The sequence below is a fragment of the Cryptotermes secundus genome, unplaced genomic scaffold (genome assembly GCF_002891405.2).
Source record: "Cryptotermes secundus unplaced genomic scaffold, Csec_1.0 scaffold250, whole genome shotgun sequence".
NCBI classification, from domain to species: domain Eukaryota; kingdom Metazoa; phylum Arthropoda; class Insecta; order Blattodea; family Kalotermitidae; genus Cryptotermes; species Cryptotermes secundus.
In genome coordinates, this window is record NW_019738873.1 from 1123232 (window position 1) to 1145947 (window position 22716).

Consider the following 22716-nt stretch of genomic DNA (forward strand, 5'->3'; position numbering starts at 1 on the left):
CTGGATTTTCATGAAGTCTGATATTGGATTGATTCACTAAAATTTGTTGACACATTCCAATTTTTTACTGAAGTGAAACACTTTACATGAGGACCCACATTTCTTCCTGCAACCAATGTGAGCATAGCTCTGTAATTATTGATCAAAGTAAAAGATGTTTTGAACAAAAGTTGTAGAGTAAAATGAAACTGATTTTTTATGTCTAATATAGTGTCGCGTGTCGGGCGTATAACGCGACGAATAACTTCACGATGTATTTGATGTAGCAAATTTTATTTCACATTCGCACTTACAATCACCCAAATTACAATCTGACGATTACTGCTATCTGCAGTATCACAAATATTACACTCCAAATGCCACAATACAACTGACTAGTTGCTGGCTAACTCGGAACTAACTCGGAGTTAGCCCCGTTAGTTTTATGTTTTCAAGATAATTAAACAAAAGGGAGAAAATTCACCAGAATTGTTACATTATGTATACATTTCCTAACTTGTCTGTTATTTTTGTCATTCTGATCCATACTTGCTTGTATGTAATATCCACTGAGTTTCTTGTTTTCTTATGCCCTGTGTTTCCAGATGGATTTTAAGTCATGTTAATGTTTTCTAAGTGTGCCCTTTCTTTCAGGCATGTATGCGAGACATTCCTGACTGTGATTGGTTACAAACTTGGACAGCACTGGCAAAGAGTTTTGCATTTTGCTACAATCCTGCCCTTCAGCCACGAGCTCTCATTGTATTTGGTTGTATCAGTAAGTAATAGAGCCCAAAGTGTCATAATTATCAGTTTTTTATATACAGATATTTCTGTTTTATCAGTTTTGTTTTGGGCTAACTTAAGATGGTTGTAAATGTGTTCCTGTCTGTTATCTACATGTATGAATGTAATATGTTGCTTCAGCTTTTGGAACTAGGCTATATCGAATGTTATGAGGTTTCCAGTGTTTCTGCAACCTTGCAGTTGCCATCTTCAGGGTTAATGAATCTGAGGATGTTTGGTAGTTCTGTTATGGTTCTTGCATTAGGCAGCATGTCTTCACATCATTACAGGACCACCTGATTACTAGAACGTTTTCTGTCACCTCCCTTCATTAACCACATGGTCACTGAAACCATTTTTCATCACCTCTTCACTGACCCCATGGATACTCCCTACATTCAATCATGGCTTCACCTCCAAGACAAGCAGAAGCTATAAAAGAGTTGCTGAACCCCTCTCAGAGTCATTAACCCTGAAGATAACCCCTGCAGAATTTGCTAAATCACTAGAAAACTGATATTCAGTGCAGCCCAGTCCTGAAAGCTGAAGTGACACATTAAGCTCCAACCATGAAAACCTAGGGACTGGAACTTATTATTTGAATAAATAATTACATTAGAATTTTATTAATCAAGTCTTAGTTAACTCATAGAATGGCTGCACCATAGCTCAAGCGGTTAGTCGCTGGCTTCCCACCGCGGCGGCCCGGGTTCAATCCCAGGTCTTGTCAAGTGGGATTTGTGGTGGACAAAAGTGGTGCTGGGGCAGGTTTTTTCTGAGTACTTCGGTTTCCCCTACCAATCTTCATTCCACCAATTGCTCCACAATCGCCCTCACCTATCATCTGGGGCTGGTACGACAGGCCAGAAGTGGCCACAGTACAAGGGACTTAGTCCCACCCCACTAGCAATAAAAATGAAATAACTCATAGAATACATTACATAGTAGCCTGAATCTTTAGACACTAAATTAATATTTAATGAAATTAATCCAATAATGTTTCTTCCTGGATACATAAAATTTGTTTGATCATCCAAATATGTTAAAGTCATTTTACTCTCTGGCATGCCAGAGCTCCCGTAGAAATTCAGCTTATGGTCCAAAAGAAATGCTGCTCTCCCAGCCATCTGTACTGAGACAGGAAACTCCTGAAGGAATTGTATTGGTATCAGAATGTGATCTTGTATGTTATTTTACTGTGTGAAATGAAAAGGACTGTTATTTTGTATAAGAAATAGTTGATAATTTTAACCAGATTATTGTGATATGTAGGTATTGATGTTAATCTTCCTGGTTGGTGTTTGCTACATAATGATGCCATTCAAATGGATGGGTTATGTAACATTAAGTCGTGTGTGTGTGTGTGTGGATGATTTACATTTTCATGTTATGTTTCAACCGGTCCGTTAACCTCTTATGTTTCTGATGTATCTATTTCATCTATGGTGGCTTTTTAAGTTCAGATTTCCACAATACAGATTTCAAAAAGAAATGTGGTTTTATAGTTGAACATCATTTATGTATTCGGAAAATGTAATTATTAGTAAAGTATATAAATTATTTGTTAGTAATCCTCTGTTTTAAACCACAACATTATACGTACAGTAGAAAATATGGATTTACGTATATAAATACATTCATAAATTCTGTTTGAGCAAATGTTGTATATTGTCACATGTTCCGGGTTAGCATGATGAGTAATAATGAATTCTGGATTCAATTATTGGGTTTATTGGTACTTATGTACAATTGCAGTTGATTGTAACAGCTCACACATTGAACTCCTTCTGATTGACATCCGTCTTGTGAATCTGTCTGAAGAATCTCTCGCTGCTGTCTGGATTTCAGACTGGTCTCTGGTACTCCTTTTATCTCTGTACTACAACTCCTTGAATTCATGAATCTACTGCCTCTGATAACTGCTAGGTTGCCCCACATAGGAGACACCATGTCAAACCATTAATTGTCCTCTGTTGTCCAGTTGATTTTCCTGGGAATCTTGTGTTTATCAACTTGTGACCTCTTAAAAACTCATTCGCTGCTATCCGTTGTGACAGAAACTAGTGTTTACTTAGCCGTTGCCTAGCAAACGGTCATATCATGTCACAATATCTTAATTGGAAATGCAAGATACAGTTATATTTCTTATTTCTTGACAGGTAAAAGCATCGCAGATCAGGATATCAAACAACTCCTGAGGATACTTGTAAAGGCGTTGGAGAGCTTCAATGACATTGTTCTGCTAGAAGCATTGGTTATGTGTCTCACAAGGTTGCAACCTCTACTGCGACCTGTAAGTTTATTTATTATAACACATGCCCGACTTGCTTGTCAACAGTTAAAGTAGCTGAATGAAGAACAGACTATGGACCCAAGTACATAAAGAGAGTACAGCTACACTTGAATTGCTGTACTGTTTATGCGGACTTTCATGCTAAGGAGAGATCTTTCTTATTTTTTACAAATTTTTTTAAAATTTCGTGTCAGCTATAAAGTTGTGCAAATCATCTTAGCAGTCCATCTACCTGTGTGCTTTGCCCTGCTCTTTACAAATATTTTAACTTACTGCCACATTTTCAAAGGATGTATTAATTACTTTTATATTGTGATTTTGTCTTTTATTCTGTCTCATAACAAGAAAATATTTGACCTTCAAAGGTAGGTACTTAAAATGCAGTTTAAAACTGCAAACAGCACATCATAAGAATATTTAAGTTAGACATATCTACCTGACCAGTATGGCCGTGCCATTGAGCAGTAGTCCACCGAAAGCTCTGTCCATGTGAACTGCGTGTATGTGGTGCATATGTTACCAATGTGCGCTAAAGCCAATTCTTTAATGACTAGTGATTCAAGAGGAACCATAGCTTCTGTGGAATAAGACTTTCCAGATGTGTTAATTAATTTGCTTAGTGGGGGGTGGAGTCCAACTGGGTCCACTCGGCATGGCGGCCACTGATTGGTCTATAGTAGCCTGCCCCAGGTGATCATGATAATGGAGAATTTGTTGGAATGAAGATTGGCAGGGGAACCGAAGTACTCAGAGAAAATGCACTCCAGTGCCACTTTGTCCACCACAAATCCCACTTGACCAGACCTGGGATCGAACCTGGACCGCCACGGTGGGAAGCCAGCGCCTAACCGCTTGAGCTATGGCGCAGCCCATTCCAGATGTGTTACTGTAACAGTAAGAATTTAGACAAGGATGCAGTTCGTTTTTGGAGGATAAAGAAATTGGCAACAGCAGACATTGCCTCTGCTGTAAAGAAGAAACTGTCACAGTGTTTGTTTTGAGACATGTTTGGGTACTGTAAGGAATTTTCTTTTAAGCTTTGTCATCATTGAGGTACATTTTGTTTTTGGCTTGCTTAGGAATCACCTGTGGCCTAGTGGTCAGAGTTCCTGGCTACAGATCCAAAGGTCCCACTTTTGATTCCCGGTGTTACCAGATTTTCTGAGAAGTAGTGAGCCTGGAATGGGGTCCACTCAGCCTCATGAGGATAATTGAGGTGCTAATTGAATTGAAAAGAAGTGGTTCTGGTCTAGAAAACCGAAATTAACAGCCATGGGGATTCATTGCACTGACCACACAACACCCTCTATCTGCTAAAGTTGGCACTAACTTTGCTGACAAGCTGTGGTCGCTCAGTTGGTATAGCTTGCTTGCTGACTAAAGCCATGGAGTCTGTATTCTTTTGTTTTTAGGAATCACCTATACATCGTGCTCTCTTCTGGGTTGCAGTCTCAGTCCTGCAGCTTGATGAAATAGCATTGTATGCATCTGGGTTGGCACTTTTGGAACAAAATCTACATACACTTGATTCTCAAGGGACCTTTGAAGAAAAGGTAAGTTTAACTTCTGGAATAGCATACAGTAATTCGAGTACACAGGGTAAAGACAGAAGTCAGTCAGTCAGTCTGATTAATATGTGTGTATTAGTCGCAGTGTATACCACATAGCCCATGATGTGATTAGATGAAAACATCCATACAAATTTTACATGAGTATGTTCTGTAACAGATAACCTGTTACTTTCTTAGCCTTCAGGTATGTAATATTACATTTTCAGACCCTAGCACAGGTGATGATGTCAACCAGAGAACCCTTGGAGTGGCATTTCAAACAGCTGGACCATGCTGTGGGTCTGAGCTTCAAATGTGAGTGTAGAAATATTCATAAGAAATGCCAAAATTATTATTATTGTTTTGCAGAAGTGCTAACAAATAGAAACCTTTAGGGAATTTTTTTCTGACTGTATGCAACAGTGTAACGTAACAGTATCTTTTTATGGTATATAAAAATAGAAAACAATTTAAAATCTGTTATTATAAATAGGTCTATAACAGAGACTGAAAAAGGATAAACTCTTTGTTTTAACTTAAATCATTGGTGTGTTGCTCCTCCAGAAGTGTAAACTCTGGCTCCATCCACTTTGTCACACTTTCTTTCCAGAAGAAGAAAATCACTGCTTTCTGTTATGTTGAATGAACATTTAGAATTTAATGAAGTGAACATTAATAGATCTTGACAAATTGCTATGATAATAACAGCATTTCCACTGAAAGGATCTCAAGGGTTTATCTATTAACCACTGGTTGAAAAATTAAAATTAATTAATGACATGGATTCACATTTATAAGAAGAGCCTTTTGATTGTAAATATAAATGACATCACACGAGCCGTGTGTCTGCCCCCCCACTGATGTTGAACTGTCAAGCTTAGTAATGCTGACTGTTATCTGTTTTGATAGATGTTTGAAAGCTGGCAGCTACAGTAAATACAATGGTCTCTTAGGAATCCACATTAACACCCATGAAGCTTTTAGCAGCAGTACACACTAAAATGTGTATCTCTTAAACATACATAACACACAATCTTTGTGATAGATTTTACTCTGATTTTCAGTGCGGTCAAGTGTGTGAGATGGTAGAGATTGTAATATGTAGTGAAAATTTCTTGTATAAAAATGCAGGTTCCATGCATAGAAAGGTGCATCAGTGTTCATCTCTTTTACCTCTTTGAAGCATTGTGTTCATCTAAATAACATATAACAGAATAGTGTATACCTCAGAAAGCAATCTTTGACACAGAGATCAGTTGGGCAATACTGTTAGGGGAATAATTCAGTCTAATCTGAGGATAATATGAAGTCTATAAATATACCCTGTGAGTAAAATATAAAGTATTTTGATGTTTAAGCAAGTGATTATGTAATTACCACTATACTTTAAAACTAAATCTCCTCTTCCTTCTTTCTTGTTGAACATATTAAGATGATTGTTTACTTATCTTAATGCCTAAAATTTAAGCTTTCCATTGAAGCACTGGCCACTGACATTGGTCAATGGTAAATGAACTACAAGCTCTAAGGTCTGGTACAGTGCAAAGACCAACTTTTTGTCCTTCCACTGTCTCGTAAAAGAGCAACAGAAGCAGGAAATTGTCTTCATGCCACAGATATTTTGATATTGAGGAAGTGCACGATTAACAATATTATTGTGAATATCGGAGCCCTGGTGGTCTTGGGATGTGACAGTGGACATTCACTCAGAGTTTAATCACCAGTCATATCTGTATGTAAATTTTCCTACTCTTAGAGTGACCTCATCTCCACCAAAGAGAAATGTGAAGAATACCACGCCCCTTCACACTTCATAGCCCCCATTAAACTGTAAACACTTGTGACAAACATTATACTTATGATCACCCTATCATTGTGGATAACAGTCTGCCCTGTGGTTGTTCCCATTGCTTCCTTTCCATTATCTTGCGTAGCTGAACAGAGGTTAGAAAGCTCAAACTGACCTGTCTAGAGGCACTAGAAACCAACCATACTGAAAAGACTGATCAAAGGTACTGCAAAGCCTTGTGAAGCAGCTCTTGCACTGAAGGTACTGTAATGTACATATTGTGGCATGTAGAGAGCCGTTGCTAGGTTATGGCATTGTAAACAAGTTATTAGCGTAACTATGATTGCACGTGCAACAGAGGAACACATCACATCCGTGGTGATGTCACGCAACAATAGAAGTACTGTGCGAAAGCGGTGTTGCCACACAGTGAAGTGCCAGGCAGACAGTGCCGCTGCAATGGAACATGTGATACCACATCAACAGATGAGTGGTTTTCTCTGTTGGGTCTGCTCTGAGGCCATATCACTCGACCAACCGAGTTGAGTTCAGTTAGTGAGTGGAATGGAGCAAGTTGTTTGGTGAGTGAGTGAGTTAGAGAACTGTTGCAGTGCAGTCCTTGTGAGCTGTTGCTGTTAGAAGATGGTAGCTGATGATGCATGGAAATAGTCTGGGAACCCAGAGTAAGGGGAATGTGCCATTGGAAGCCGCTACCAGGCAATGACTGGTGAGGACACAGCAGACTGAGAAGACTTAGTGCCTACTGTAGTTAATTGCAGAATGTGTTAATTAGCGATAGCGCTGTAGTTACTTGTGGTTACAATCTGTAAGTGTCCAATAAATGCAATTACAAATCCAAATGCCATCCATATTTAATCATAAGAACGTAACAGTATGAATTATCCAGCAGTCTGTGTATGCAATCAGTCTGATTCTGATGTCTGTTGATTGAATTTCCCCTCATTTTTTCCTTTGCAGCCAACTTCCATTTTGCATTGGTTGGACATTTACTGAAAGGTCTTCGGCATCCAACACCAACAACTGTGTCCCGTACAACAAGAATCGTATCTATGCTGCTTGGCATCATAGCCAAACCACACAAACGAGATAAATTTGAAGTGACACCAGAGAGTGTAGCATACTTAGCAGGTATTCACATAAAATGGGTACTATATTTATATATAGTGATATAAGTGAATTCAGGTCCTGGCTTTGTATTGTCCTTTGTTCTTTATGTTATTACCTACCTGCCACTCAGCGCTACAGCCCTGGGTGAGCCTTGGCCTCCTCTACAACCAGTCTCCACAACCAGTGCGTGCTGCCATAGGAATGGAACCGCGCATGATGACCCAAGGCTGGCTGTTAGGTTTGTGAACAAAATACTTTTTACAGGATGAGGTTGTTAGCCTCATGCCCAACCCCAAACCTGGAGGAGCAGAGTGTCTCTCTTATTCTGGACTCTTTTCTGGCATGGGTGACCCTACTGGTAGTTATGCCGGCATAGCTCTTCAGGTCACAGTCATGCAAGCCCCACCACCATGACAAGAGGAGACACCTCTGGGGGCTTTATGTTATTATTCTTATATATTAAAATCTCTTCCTTCCAGTATGGATGTTGAAGCCCAAGAAAATTCAGCTGTTGAAACCTATCCAATTCTTTTCACTAGCAAAAATAATTCCAAATTTTCCTTATGCTTTGTACTTTTATTACTGCTTGGGCTGCGCCATATCTCAAGCGGTTAGTCACTGGCTTCCCACTGCGGCAGCCCGGGTTCGATCCTGGATCTGGTCACGTGGGATTTGTGGTGGACAGAGTGCCGCTCGGGCAGGCTTTCTCCGAGTACTTTGGGTTCCCCTGCCAATCTTCATTCCAACAAATTCTTCATCAGGATCACCTGGAGCGGGCTACAATAGGCCAATCAATGGCCACCGTGCCGAGTGGACCCACTCACAGTAACATAATCAGCTTAGATCAGGGCTTATGAGGTACAATTACCCACTTTTTAACTATTATTGTGCCATTGGATAGTATAGTTTTGCCTTGTTTTATATTGTCTTGTATCGTTGTGAAACTTGGCCTCATCCAAAGGGACATTTTAGATTGAAGGTTTTTCAAAACAGAATGTTCATGAGGTAAGCAGAGGGTGCAGAAAATAAACAGAATAAGGAGAGTCATACTTTATAGTCTTCACCAGATACCACTAAGGCCATCAAATAAAGGAAATGAGGAGACGAGTAATGCATACACAATTTTGGTTCAAAAATATGAATCACCAAATGGATCACCAAATTCTAGAGTCTGGCAGGGAATGTCTTGACCAGCTGAGTGACTGTCAGCTTTACAGGGAGTTTTAACATATTTGGTTGTTTCAGCATTGGTATCTGTATCGGAGGAAGTGAGAAGTCGTTGTCATGTCAAACATTCCATAGCGAGAATGATTCCAGAGTCAGGTTCTGGTGAGAATTTTGCTGTTGATAGCCACCTCAATGTTATGCCCCATGTGAGTATTCAGAAAGTAATTTTAAGTTAATAATTATAGTGAGTTGTAAATAATTAAAACAAGTAAATGTCGTCATGCAGTTGGGTGACTATATATATATGGCGCTTGGAGTAGTAATCTGATTTATTGGAATTTTAAAACTTTTAACTACAAGTACATTAGTGCTGTCACTAATTCACACATACTCCATTTCACTGCAGAATGCACTAAGTCTTCTTGTTCTGCCATGTCTTCACAAGTTGTTGCCTGGTAATGGCTTCCAACAGTGTAGATTCCTTGGCTACCATGTTCCACAGCTCTGGTCCTCACTGTCTCACTACTCAGCCAGTCATTGCCTGGTTACAGTCTTCTAACAAAGACGATTTTTCATGCCCTTATGGCTAAAGAACTGCCCTCCATAACTGCCGACTCTAGACTCCTGACTCTCATTACTAACACTTCACAAATCAAAACCACACACAGCCTAGTGTTCCCAGTCACAGTCTTCACTGTGCTGCTGGGTAACATCTTCCAGCAGTGGACGTTCCTCTGCTCCCAGGCTAATGTCTTAACAGACTGGATGATTGCAATTTTTTGCTGGCGTCTGTCTCACAACTGACTCAGCATTTCTACTCAATGACTTGCAACAATAGGGGCTCACCACCTCCCACACCTCCAGCAGGGGCAGCTATCTCAGGCTTGGACTGCCTGCCTTCAAACTCGAACTCCACACGACTTAATTGTGCCGCCTCAAGACTCTTTAGACTGACTGGTCCTGATGACCCTCATGATATAACATTGGGATGCACCTAACAGAGAACACATTATGTTGCAGCTGCTATGTTACATTATGGTGTGGCAGTTGCGACAGACACACAGAAAACACCACTTCCCAGAATTGCTTCATTGTTGTGTGACATCACTACTGTTGTGGAGACGCTTGTATTGTGCTGTTGCCCAGCAGTGTGGCTCGGCTTTCAGCAATTATGCCAGGACAAAAGCAACCTTTGGGGAAAGAATTTTGTGTTAATAAGGGAGGGGGAGAGGGGGTGGTAACTTTGAATCGGTGTGCTCTTGACTCTTGGAGGTCACAGCTATACTGTGTTGATTTAACAACTTGAATCTTTGGCATTTTATATACAAAGTAGTCTGATGCCTGGATGTTTTTGATATGTAATAAAATAATTATGACATTTATAAGTATGTGGAATTTTTGTTATTTTCAGTGTTTGAAGTTGTGGTGTATGGAAATTGCATATTTGTATAGTTCATAATTTTTGCCTATTGAGTTGAAATTAAAAAGACAAAAAATCCTAATAAAATAAAAAGAATGTGATTCATCACTGACAAAATCATGTATTGCTACTGTCATAATACTAAAATGTTATGAAGGAGAATAGCTATGAATATGTATAGAGTTTTGCTGCTGTAATACAAAAAAAATTGGATAATGGGATTTTGCCCTTATGGTAATTATTAAATGGCTTTAAAATTCATGGTATGGGCCAGAATAATTGCCCATTGTTCTAGCACAAAGTGCAGAACAACAGCAGATTCAGCCAAATGTCAGTGACAGCAGGATATGTAGCCATTCACTAGTTTGTGTGAATGCATCAGTGACATAGCGAGATTACTGGAGGCATAGTTAGTTAGTTATTGGAGAGGGTGGGTTTCCCCATGCACTTAGACCAGTATTGGTCCATTGTGATTCCCTCTATGATATTCTACCAGTCTCTATATCCTACCGATATTGGTGCATACCATCAGTCCCGACCGAGCTAGCGAGTTCGGCCTCCACTAGCTTAGCGGTATCTATAATGCTTCCCCCATCTGTCAGAGGTGTTAGAGACTACTTGTTGGGCGGGAAACGTCCTTGAAGTTGGCTCAGTGACCTCCTTTGGAGATATGAGGTTCTTTTACGTGCCGTAAAGCTACGTCACGGGACACACGACTTAAAGTCCCTCCCGGAGGACTTGTTCCCTGAATTTTTCGGCCCTTAAAAATTCGACGACCTCTGCCGGGTTTGAACCCGCGTACCATGAGTCACGAGGTGGGAACGTTACCTCTAGACTACGGAAGCCACTTTACTGGAAGCATGGTTGCTGTTCCAATTTTATTTAGGATTCTGTAGTGTGTTCTCCTTACATGAGATATCTGCATTAAGTTTAAGTGTAAGTAATGCATCTAAAAGAACATGGAGAGAACAGTGTTTTTATTACAATGATTGACAAAGCTTCCCATAAGAGTGCATCTCCATGTGTTTCCTAGTAGTTAGTGAAAAGTGGAGAATTGTATGATATAGATACATTTTCAAGAATGCCCCTTCTGGAAAACAGGAACATATATGTGTGCACACACACACAAGCATATATGCACATGCAAGAAATACCAACAACTAATTGTTGTCTTCATCAGCAGCTGCAGTAATAGGAAGTAGGTCATATTAGTAATGTAACACTTTATTAGGCATTCTTTGCAAAGTAAATAAAATTGCCTTGTATGAACTTCATACTCGTATCTCTCTGTAACTTAATTCCTTTCTCTAAACTGTTACACAGATTTCTGTAAAATTTGGCATGGGATCATGAAATGTTGTCAGGCAGTTCTTATTTTCAATCATATTGATCCATAACAGAGCTATTTTGGAAAAGGGCCAAGAATTGACTTTTTCATATAATCAGAAACCAATGAATTTTTTGGCAACATTCAGTATGAATGATGTGTAACATTTGTGACCCATTTTGATTTTTAGCCATGTTGACTGATAAAGTGTACTGTAGATGAGGCCATAAATAAGATTAACAAGTGACAAAGGATGTTGGGAGATTTTGTGCACTGCATTATGGAGTACATCCCTTCTGATCCTGTTTGGAATTGGTGTGTTATAGCCTCCTGCCACTAATGTTTCACATGCTATGAGTGTTATGTCAGCAAGCCCTTCCCAGAGAAGTGAAGGGAGTAATGGTCAAAGCAATCAGCAGCCCCAGCAGGAAGCCAGTGGGGTGGGTACCCCAACCAATAGGAGACAGAAGTCATGGGATCTTTTAGACCAAACGGCAATAGCACTGGCGAGACAGAAGAAGCACCACACTCAGCAACAAGCTCAACATCAGGTGAGTCAAAATAGAATTACTGCCCTCTGAGATATATAATAATGAAAGGAAAAGATTAATGCCAAACTCTTTAAACTAAATCCTGGCAAGGTAAAACATACGAATTAAGTGAAGTCAGGACAGAGACTTGGAGAGGCATAGAAAGAAGGATGCAACAAAATACATGTAACTGTTATATTTTAGCATCCTGTTGCACTGATTCAAGTCCATGATTTATTTCACCGTCTTCTAGTGCATACACTTATCTACTTCACTCCTCTCACTCGCACTACATGTTTCGGCACAAAAGTGCCATCCTCAGGTGCTTATTTGCTTAACGTTAAACTAGTTCATTACATGCCTTGTCGTCTTCATATTAAAATAATTAAAATATATATTTATCATATATATTGATAAATGTTAAAAATTAAATATTAAAATATAAAATTGTTCAGGATTTTTCCTACGTCGTATTCACTACTCAAGTCACGTTTATCCTCTTCTGTTGGAGCACTCTTTCTATTTTCATGTGTTTATTGTGCTTTTTGTTGTGTCTTGCTCCTGTGACTNATTTTAATTATTTTAATATGAAGGCGACAAGGCATGTAATGAACTAGTTTAACGTTAAGCAAATAAGCACCTGAGGATGGCACTTTTGTGCTGAAACATGTAGTGCGAGTGAGAGGAGTGAAGTAGATAAGTGTATGCACTAGAAGACGGTGAAATAAATCATGTACGTGTAACTATTTAACAGGCTGTGTTGGTATGCAGTGCAACAGTATTGTATTTCAGGAGCTGTCATATACAACAGCATTGTAACAGCATTGGTTCTCTAAATGTTGCATTACTGACATTTCAATGTATTTTGTAGACCATAGACTTTGAAGAGATTTAGCAGACTGTTCATTTACAAATGTCACATTGTGGTTAGAATTTATGTTAGTGTGGTTCATTACTGTCTTTCAGATCTTTGCTCTGGCAAATGCTCCTCCCATGTGTATGTAATTTATAAATATTGCAGAAGTTATGTGCAGAGGCAAGATAATCAGTTATGGTATTTAAAAACAAAGCATGGGAAATTGTCAGCTAAGCATCTCCAAAGATTGCAGCTCACCTCACTGGTTTAAGCAGTCCTGAGGTTTAAATTTAAAGAATTTTGCAATTGTTCATAGTCCCATTCTCTCTAGATAATTCTGCAATAATTCTTTAAATATTTGTTGAACATTTCTTTCAACACCTCATGTTTATTCTTATCGCTGTTATTATGTCATCGTTGAACTCCATCTTCAGCTTTCATCTATTAGGAGAGGTAAAAATTTGGTAAGATAAATAAGTATGATGGATGAAAAGACTGAACGTTTACAAGTGTAGGGATATAAAGGATATCAAAACAGAAGAACATGATAAGTACAGTGTTGCATGAGAATTCCTGGTTCAGTTATAGTACTGTGTAATAGTCATATTTGTGTATTTCCATGGTTTGTTGTATGCACACAGCAGTATACAGTACAGCAAAATATCATATTGTTGGCTAGCAAATTGGCAAGCGATATGTGAGATGGTCTGTTCCTAGGAACTGATTGTTCGTGCTATTTCTTACTGCACTCACACTTCTCTTCATGAGCAGAGCAGAAATAGGTGTCTGTATCTAAGGCTTTTGCCTACTAGAGATGTAATGGAATAAGGAAGAAATAATAATAATAATAACAGGTCCCAGTGAGTGATTGAGATTAGCTCTTTCTAAGGGGCCCAACAGAGTAGGTGTCTTCCTTTCTCACCAGAAGACGGAAACAAGTTATCAGTTTCCGAAATGTCATGTCCTCTATTACCTAAAATTCCGGATGATGGAAAAAGTCCAAAACCCCAGTAATTTTGTGTGTCATCCACCATCATCAGAACCCTTTAGAATCTTCCTGCTTTCTGTTTACAAATCAGTGAAACTTTAAAATAATTATACATTCTCCCAAACAAGAAATATTAGTCTATTCAGTTTTAGTCTAGATGCCAAGGAACAGTAACTAACTGCTGTTGGTTGTGTTTATTGTGTGAATTTGCTTCTATTTTTTCTGGAAATCGCCCATTTTGTTGAGTTTATTTAGTTAATGGTCACACAGTACCTTTAGTGAATAATTCAATTTTTCTTTTACCAAAATGGAGAGAATGGTTGTTTTTATTTAACTGTATTTAATCTGTTGTAAAAATGCTAATAGATCTTTTATTGAAAGGAATAGTATGTTAGGCTGGATCAAAGAATATCGAGACTGAATTAAGATAAACTGCAGTTTGCAGGGACACAGCTGTGATGAACATGTTCCAACATGTTAGGGCATGTCCAGATGTGTTTAGAATTCATTCCATGCTCTAGACAGTCATGGTCAACCAGTGAAGTTGGAAGGTTTTGTCATCATGTGTGGATTTAATGATATACAAGAGTACAGAACAAGGCATATGCATTAAATTTTATATGAAGGTCTGAAAGATATCAGCTGATATTTATGTGATGCAGTACATCGTGAAGGGCTTAAAAAGTGTGAATTTGGCAAGTGATAAATTCACCACAACAGTGTACATAATCATTTAGCTCATGTGCATAAATATTCACCTAAAATCAGTATTTTGCAAGTGAGTCAGCTCCTCTACAGGTCAGTTGTGGCTCTCTGTGACCTTGATGTGACCTCTAAATTAAAAAATCTTGAAAGGCAAAAGATATTATGATGTAGAAGCAATTGAATACAGTGCACCAAAGAAATTGTTGATGATTCCAAAACTCTGAGTTTGACAGATGCTTCCAGCAGTGTATGTGCTGAAGGAGCTTGCTTTGAGTGGGATTAACATCCTATCCATATAAGTACAGTATCTTAATTTTCACAGGTTCAGTCACGATACTGTTTGATTAATCCTTGTATAAATATAGTGTAATTTAATTGTGGCTTCTCTCTAAATGTAAGTAGTGCAGCCTGTACATGATAAACAAATGCAAAAGTGTTTCAAATGAATGAGGAAATTAATGATCACACTTCATGGGGTTCTAGCTAAAGTATGAATAAATATAATGGTCTTTGTCAAAATTCTCCAGTGAAGAACACTTCTTTGGCAACCAAGGGAGATGTAGAAATTACAAAAGGTAGTGGAAGTAGATAGGTTTTGAATTAAATTTTCCTGTAGACAGCGTGTCTCTGGTGGCCACAGTTGTCCTTTTCTGAAATGTGGAATGGCATCTAAGATTCAAAAGTGGTTTTTAGAGAACACAGTAGTTAATTTGATATGAAATACGTTTAGATTCCCTGACCATGTACAATTTTTTTTTATTAATTAATTGACCATGTGTATAGGTTCAGTCGGCTGCATGTGGGGGGGAGACTAGTAACAGTAAGGGGTGGCACAGCTTGGACCTGTGCCCTCAAGCCCCACCCTCAGCTCCCCCAGGGGGACCTTCGGGTGCAAGGCCCTTATTCCGAACTCAACGATCTTCATCCGTTCCAGCCCCCAAGTCTGGTGTGGAGGCTGGTGCTGCCTCCATAGGAAAAGTAAGAACTGATCCATCCCATGGTGTATGCTGATCCAAGATTCCTTCACTTGCATTGGAATGACATGATTGCCACTGATCTCTCTCTCTTTTCCAAGGATTGCTGTGCACATGATATCGAGTCTAGTTCTTCGAGCCTGCCTAGTGTTTGGTTATCAAAGGTGATATGTAATATTGCTTGTTATTTTAACACCAGGTTCTTTGCATAGTGATTCCCTTAGATTCGTAACTTCTATTTAATTCTGCATATAGCTCGACTTCTTATGCTTATAATATGTTTTTCTATTTTTCTTTACAATTTTATCTCCTGATACAAGCATTGTTGTTAATAATTATTACACCATAGGATATCTAAAGATACATTAAAAATATGCCCTTTTATTATTAGTGTTGCTATTCTTTGCCAAATTCTGGCAGAACTGATTCAAGCAGGAGGTGAAATATTATGTTCTGAGATCCATAAGCTAATTAATTCTATTTGGAATAAGGAAAAATTGCCTAATCAGTGGAAGGAGTCTATTATTATACTAGTTCACAAGAAGGGTGATGAAACTGACTGTAGTAATTATCATGGAATATCACTGCTATCAACTTCATACAACATTTTTTCTGATATTCTTCTCTCAAGGTTAAGTCCATACTTAGATGAAATTACGGGGGATCATCAGTGTGGGTTTTAACATAACAGATTAACTACTCATCAGATCTTTTGCCTTCGTCAGATATTGGAGAAGAAATGTGAGTACAATGAGACAGTACATCAGCTATTCGTAGGCTTCAAGAAAACCTATGATTCAGTTAGGAGGGAAGTATTTTACAGTTTTCTCACAGAGTTTGAGGTACCCATGAAACTAAGTAGGCTGATTAAAATGTGTTTAAATTAAACATATAGTGAAGTCCATATAGGCAGACATTTGTCTGATTATTTTCCTGTCCAGAATGTTCTAAAACAAGGAGATGCTTTATTGCCACTGCTTTTCAACTTTGCTTTAGAATATGCCATTAGGAAGGTCCAGAAAGACCAGGTTGGACTGAAATTAAATGGGACACATCAGCTCTTGGTCTATGCTGATGATGTGAATCTACTGGGTGATAATATAGACAGAGTAAAGAAAAACACACAAACCTTAATTGATGCTGGTAAGGAGGTTGGTATAGAAATACACAGAGAACTAAGTATATGTTGCTGTCTCATCACCAAACTGCAGGGCAAAATCATGACATAAAGATAGCCAACAGATGTTTTGAAAATGTGTCACAGTTCAGATATTTTAGGGTGACAGTATCATATGAAAACTTGATTCAAAAGGAAATTAAGAGGAGATTGAATTTGGGTAATTAGATGGACAGGGCATTTAGCACAAATGGGAGGAGAGAATGAACACAAAAAAAAGATATCGGGCAGAAAGCCAGAAGGAAAGAGACCACTAGGAAAGCCAAGACGTAGGTTGGCGGACAGTATTGAAATGTGGCTTAGAGAGATGTAATGGGATGGTATGGATTGGAGTGATATGGCTGAGGATAGGGACCAGTGGAGGGTTCCTGTGAACATGTTAATGATCCTTCAGGTTCCATAAAATGCTGGGAAGTCGCTGCACAATTGGCAGCTTCTCAAGAAGAGTTCAGCTCCATAAATAATTGAATAAATGAATGAATTTTTCTTTGTAGAGTGGAGCAGGAGATGTAAAGGCAAATGTTAATTTCAGCACACCATATAAGTTATGACATTTAAGTTTTTCCTTGCTCTGAAATTATTCTTCCTTTTCTTGAATTGTATGATTTGCCAAATAGCTTCAGCTAAAATTTAACTCTTCATGTTTTCAAATGTACTGTCAGAAGAAAAGCAAATAGGTTGACATTATGCTACTTTAATGTGAACATGAAGTTTGACATGTGAGATAACTGCTCAGCTCTTAAGTGTATTGATGTTCTAATAATGGTATATTATTTGACCGTAACCTGTTCTTCATCTAACTGAAGAAAGAGACCTGCACTTTGGCATATTCTTCCAATAATTTATTGCAAAATCTCTTTTATATCCAAACACTTGCTGAATACACATGAGAACTATTAGGAAAGTAACCTGCTTTTGTTTTGAGCAACTAATATAGGAGTGGGGATGGACTTCTGCATGCAAGGTAGTGCCACATGACTCATTGCTTTGTAAACCATCACATAACTGGTCACATAGTGTTTGCTCTTGTCTCTACAGAATATGTTATGATGTGACCTGTGATTGATAATCCTGCCAGCTGGGAAATTTACACTGTTATCCATTTGCTTCATGCTAAAACACTAGTGCTGTAGAAATCCATCGTGAATTATGCTTGGTTTACGGCCAGAATAGAGTGAGTGAAGGAACTGTAAGACAGGGATGTAGAGTGTTCAAGGATTGGCGAACAAATGTTCATGATGAAGAGTGAAGTGTTCAGCTGGCCATCTGTAGTGAGTGAGTGATCTTGTTTGAAGTATTGGCCAAAAAATCTGTGAAAGACAGTGTTTCACAGTTTCAGAACCTTTATATGAATTTTCACAGATTCCACTCACTCCTCTCTACAAGATTATCACAGTCAGGCTAGACTGTCACAAGTTTTGCACAAGATGAGTTCTTAAAATGCTCACGGGTGCACACAAAATGCAGAGAACGGCTTTGGCTTTGACTTTTTTAGAGCAATACCAAAAAGATTGCAATGAATTTCTTAATCACATCATATGAGAAACAGGTAATATAAAACATGGGTTTCGTTTATGAATGCTGAAACCAAAGAGCAGTCAAAACAATGGATGCACACATATTCATCAAGCAAGCTGTAAAAGTTTAAACAAACTACTGCCATAAACTGAAGGCAGCTGCTTTTTGGGACAGGAAAGGGAGTTCTGATGGTGGAATTCATGCAGCAAGGGACCACAATAACATCAAAAGTGTGTTATGAAAAAAAAAACTGCATAGGGTCACTCAGAACAAAATATGTGGAATGCTGACATTCAGTGTACTTGTAATGCTCCTTTATGATAATGTGCATATGCATAGAGCTGCTCACACTTGAACACTTCTGGAGCATTTCAGCTGGGAGGTGTTTGGGCACCCTCCTTATAGCCCTGATCTCACTCCAAGCATCTACCATCTGTTCATCTACCTGAAAACCTGGTTGAGATCACAGCTTTTCAACAATACTGAGGAGTTGATGGAAGGTGTCAAAATGTGGCTGATCTCACAGGAGGCAGACTTCTCTGACACAAGCATACAAAACTTATTACCCGACATGACAAATGGCTCAGTTTTAGCAGTGACTATATTGAGAAGTAGTTTAAGTATGTATGTATTTTTTATATATAATAAATTTGTCTTCTCATGCTTATTTTGTTAACAGCTCACTGGAGGTTACTTTCCGAATAGCTCTCATACTTAAAAAGTGAATTAATCTAGTAGTACTGCTGGAGGTGGGGATTATTTACAACTACTTCACAGAATATGATCTTCAGGTGAAGTTATGTTGGCAGTATTTCTTGTTTCAGTGGTCTGCTGCTAAAGAGATGCAATATTTACTAGTTCGGCTTGCTAATCAGTAACAGTGGCGACACTGCCGATATTGTCACAGCTTCCTCAGTTTTCTTGGTCTGTTGTGTTTTTGCCTGACTTCCAATAAGTTTTTACTATCTTTCTCTCTCCATCTGTTTCTACCCCCTGCTTGTTGCATTTGTGTTGGTGGAATCCATCCAACTGACTGATCAATCAACTAATCACCATTGGTACAACTTAGTCAAGTGCACGAGTTCTCTTCCGAACGCAGCGCTCATTCTCCGTTCCAACAACTAAAGAGCCAAACTCGGGTGATGAGTCAGATGTCAAGGTAGGCAGTAATGTTTCCTGTGGCTGTAGAGGGGAGTAGTTCATTTGTTTGCTGACTTCTTATTTTGGAAATATTATTTGATAATATTATGTTTAGGCAAATCTGATGTGTATAGATATAGTTAAAAAAAAGTAATGGAACACAGGATTGCATATAAAGTCCATATATATAAATTCTTTTATGTTTTCAGTTTAAAGACCATTAAGAATTGTTTTATTTTTTTGTGTAATTAATGGGATTATGCCGTCATCCCTGTGCTTAATTGAGCACCACACCATGAAGTTGTGTGGGGAAGCATTTGTAATCTTTACACTAGATGCAGGTGTGCAGCCAGCTTCATTCCCAGGTTGCTTTACTCTTGTGGAAGGAGCCCCTGGTACCTGTTGGATAGGAGGCTGGCTGAGCCCTAGAGCCAGCCTGGACCTCATGGAGAGGAAAGAATCTCTTGCTCCACTCAGGAATAAAACACTGATTCCTCAGTTGTCCAGCCTGTAGCCTAGGCAGTATACTAACTAAGCTGGCCTGGCTAACGCAAAGTAGCTGAAAGAATCATGACAGGTTGAGTAATTTGTATACAGTTTGTTTAAAAAGTTAATGCTGGTGTAATTATTATGGGGAAAGGGGGAGGTGGCAGGGCATTTGCTGTTTATGGGCCCACAGAAACAGAGGAGAAAACTGGCCCTTGATCTCTTTAATACTGTGTGCTATTTTAAGAGATCCTATACTGGCTTATGTATTTCTCTGGGCTCTGTTCTTTATTTTCATTGCTTTATTGTATATTATTTCTGTTACATCTCATAGCATTTTAACATCACTGAATGTTTACAAATAAGGTAGTACTTCCAGTTTTCTGTTCGTAAATGCATGCAATATTGTTGGATTTTTACTAGTGTGCATGTTATGATAATCATTATATTGCATGATGGCTCTTAGTTCAGTTGTAGAGTCACAGTTTTCCTATTTCATCACTACACAAACTCATGCTTAATGGTAAACTTTGTGCCCCAGTATAGAGTATTATAGCAAACACAGTATAGTATGCATGTCTATCAGTGTGTTTTTTTGGAGTAAGACCTGTAAATTGTGGTACTGTACAGGTCTTTAGGGTTTCACTGACGCTTATAGGTTATGTTGTAGCTTTCAGTTTGTAATGTTTTATAGTAACTAATTTGTTATTGTAATTTCCAAAATTCACGAATGACATAACAGAGAAGCAGAGGTCTGTAGTTCAGTGATAAAGCAAAGGAAATGGAATTTCAGATTATCATGCTTGGTTATGTTATGTTCACAGATATCTGACTTTGTTCCCAGGTAATTATGAAAACCAGTTTAACAAAGACATGATGTGGAATGTCTTACATGTTACAGAGTAATAGAAGTCAGCCAGTATGAATTCTTGGAGATTACTGTCTTTTGGGTTGTAGTGCCATATGGTTTGGAGAGAACCTGACATTTTAGTGGAACATACTGCCACCATCTTGATGTTTTAAGAGTAACAGCCAGCACATCTAATTTCTTGCATGGCTTACTCTTCAGCCCTGAAGATAGAGGCAGTATGTTCCTCCAAAATGTTGGGCTGTCTCGAAACCACACACCATTAGAAGACAGAAATCTTCACAGTCACTGCCGCCATGAGAACCTCAAATCCAACAGTGTGAATTCGTGTTTCTTATTTTGGTTGCTAGACTTCCCGCAAAAGCTTTCCTGTCAGTATTCTGTAAGTTTCCTGTTTCCCTACGCAGATCAAATAGAGAGCACTCAGTGATACTTCAAAATTTACTATTTGCTGTTCAAGCCATGTATGATAGTTGAGGCTGTTGTGCTGATATGGAAGTGTTGATTTTTAGCTTGTGAATGTGATTTGAATTCTCATTCTTAATTTTTTTTAATACACTAATTGCTGATTTCTTCTGATCTTTGTGCTTAAATACCATAATACAAAATTTGGTTGTTGTTGTCACCTTTATGACAGGAAGTGGCAGGTCATAGACACCATATGCTTATATGAAATATACTGTATGCTCTAAACATTTCCCGATGGATGAACTTCATAATTCTGTTTTAAGGTTGGTAGTATGCTCTATTATTTCTTAAGAAGCCATGATTTTTATTGGGCCATTTCCGTCATCATGTACTGTCATACATTCTTTGCCAAAAAGGCTTATTATAGTGTTTCATAAAAATGTGATAATGGATTATTCAGTGTGGTCCCAGGGAACTGTTTATTTCATTGCTTTGGATGCTTACTAAAGAATAAAAAAGTCAACCAAAAATAAATTGGCAGTGAATATGATATTTGAGTGTTACTCCTTCCCTAACATGTTAGCTGCTCTATATTGTGATATGACATGGAAAGCAGCCATATCTGACATGAAGAAACAGGTACTGCTACTGGTATGCATATGGGTAATAGTAAAGGGAAGTAAACACATAAGAGCACTGTTTGATAGTTGGCTGGAAACATTCATGGGTAGGCGTGTTTTTGTTGCTACTAAAATTCATTACAAGTACTGAAAGAGGGGTATTTTTAAAATTAGTTTATTGAACTTTGTATATTTTTGGAACACCCAACAAAATACAGTCTTATCAATTGGATTTTCATGTAATGGGTGACCATTTCTTAATACTTTGCAGTTTGAATCCCATAGTGTCCACCAAAATATCCTGGCTTGTTTGCATTCACTTGTGCATGTTAATATTCACATATTTTAACAGAATGTGAATGTATGTTGTATAAGACATTTATTATGCACTGTATTGTCTGTAAGTATGCTTGACTATGTTTATGTGTACTTTATTTTTTGAAAACTGTACTGCTTTAGTTGAAATGGATTAAATATTACAGAATATTATTTAAACTTAATAGAATAGCTATTAAATTCACTCTGAATGTGTATTGTACAGTTGTGTCCAGAGGATGTTAGGATCCAGAACTGGGACAAGGACAAAGTGAGAGGATATATGAGTTTAATCAGATGCAATATTGCTTTTAATGCTGAGTTCAACAAGTAGACACAGCAAAAGACAAAACACCTTCTTCCTTCTAGAAGTAACATTAGCTCTTTAGTGATGTGTTTGCTACAACCTGACGAGTAAATGTAACTTCTGCTTTACATCATTTTCATGTGTCTAATTGTTGTTTACTCTGTGAACAGAACAACACAACAGACCATATGTGTTTGAATGGGAAGGAATCTTTTATATTTAGTTCTTGGTTCAAATTTTGGCCTGGAGTCTAGCTATCCTGACTGAGATTGTTTTGTTGCTTCTCTTATTACATCTTCAAGCAAATTCTGGGGTGGGATAAAATAGGCCACTACTGCTTTATTTCCAAGTGTCCTGGCAACTTCAAGCTGGGTGTCGGCGGGCA

The 22716-nt window shown here is 38.3% G+C and overlaps 1 protein-coding gene across 4 annotated transcripts in view; it reads left to right on the forward strand.

Annotated features, from left to right (window-relative positions):
* LOC111871101 (neurofibromin) overlaps positions 1–22716 on the forward strand; it is a 93357-nt gene that overhangs the window by 54532 nt on the left and 16109 nt on the right. Inside the window, exons 42-51 of one of the 4 annotated variants that reach the window (XM_023863899.2) lie at positions 634–757; positions 2925–3058; positions 4471–4611; positions 4836–4923; positions 7376–7546; positions 8771–8898; positions 11766–11990; positions 15302–15496; positions 15594–15656; positions 19257–19346. In XM_023863899.2, the coding sequence (XP_023719667.1) occupies positions 634–757; positions 2925–3058; positions 4471–4611; positions 4836–4923; positions 7376–7546; positions 8771–8898; positions 11766–11990; positions 15302–15496; positions 15594–15656; positions 19257–19346 (1359 nt within the window). The remainder of the gene's footprint in view (positions 1–633; positions 758–2924; positions 3059–4470; positions 4612–4835; positions 4924–7375; positions 7547–8770; positions 8899–11765; positions 11991–15301; positions 15497–15593; positions 15657–19256; positions 19347–22716) is intronic. The other 3 variants (XM_023863900.2, XM_023863901.2, XM_023863902.2) reach the window with 3 other exon arrangements.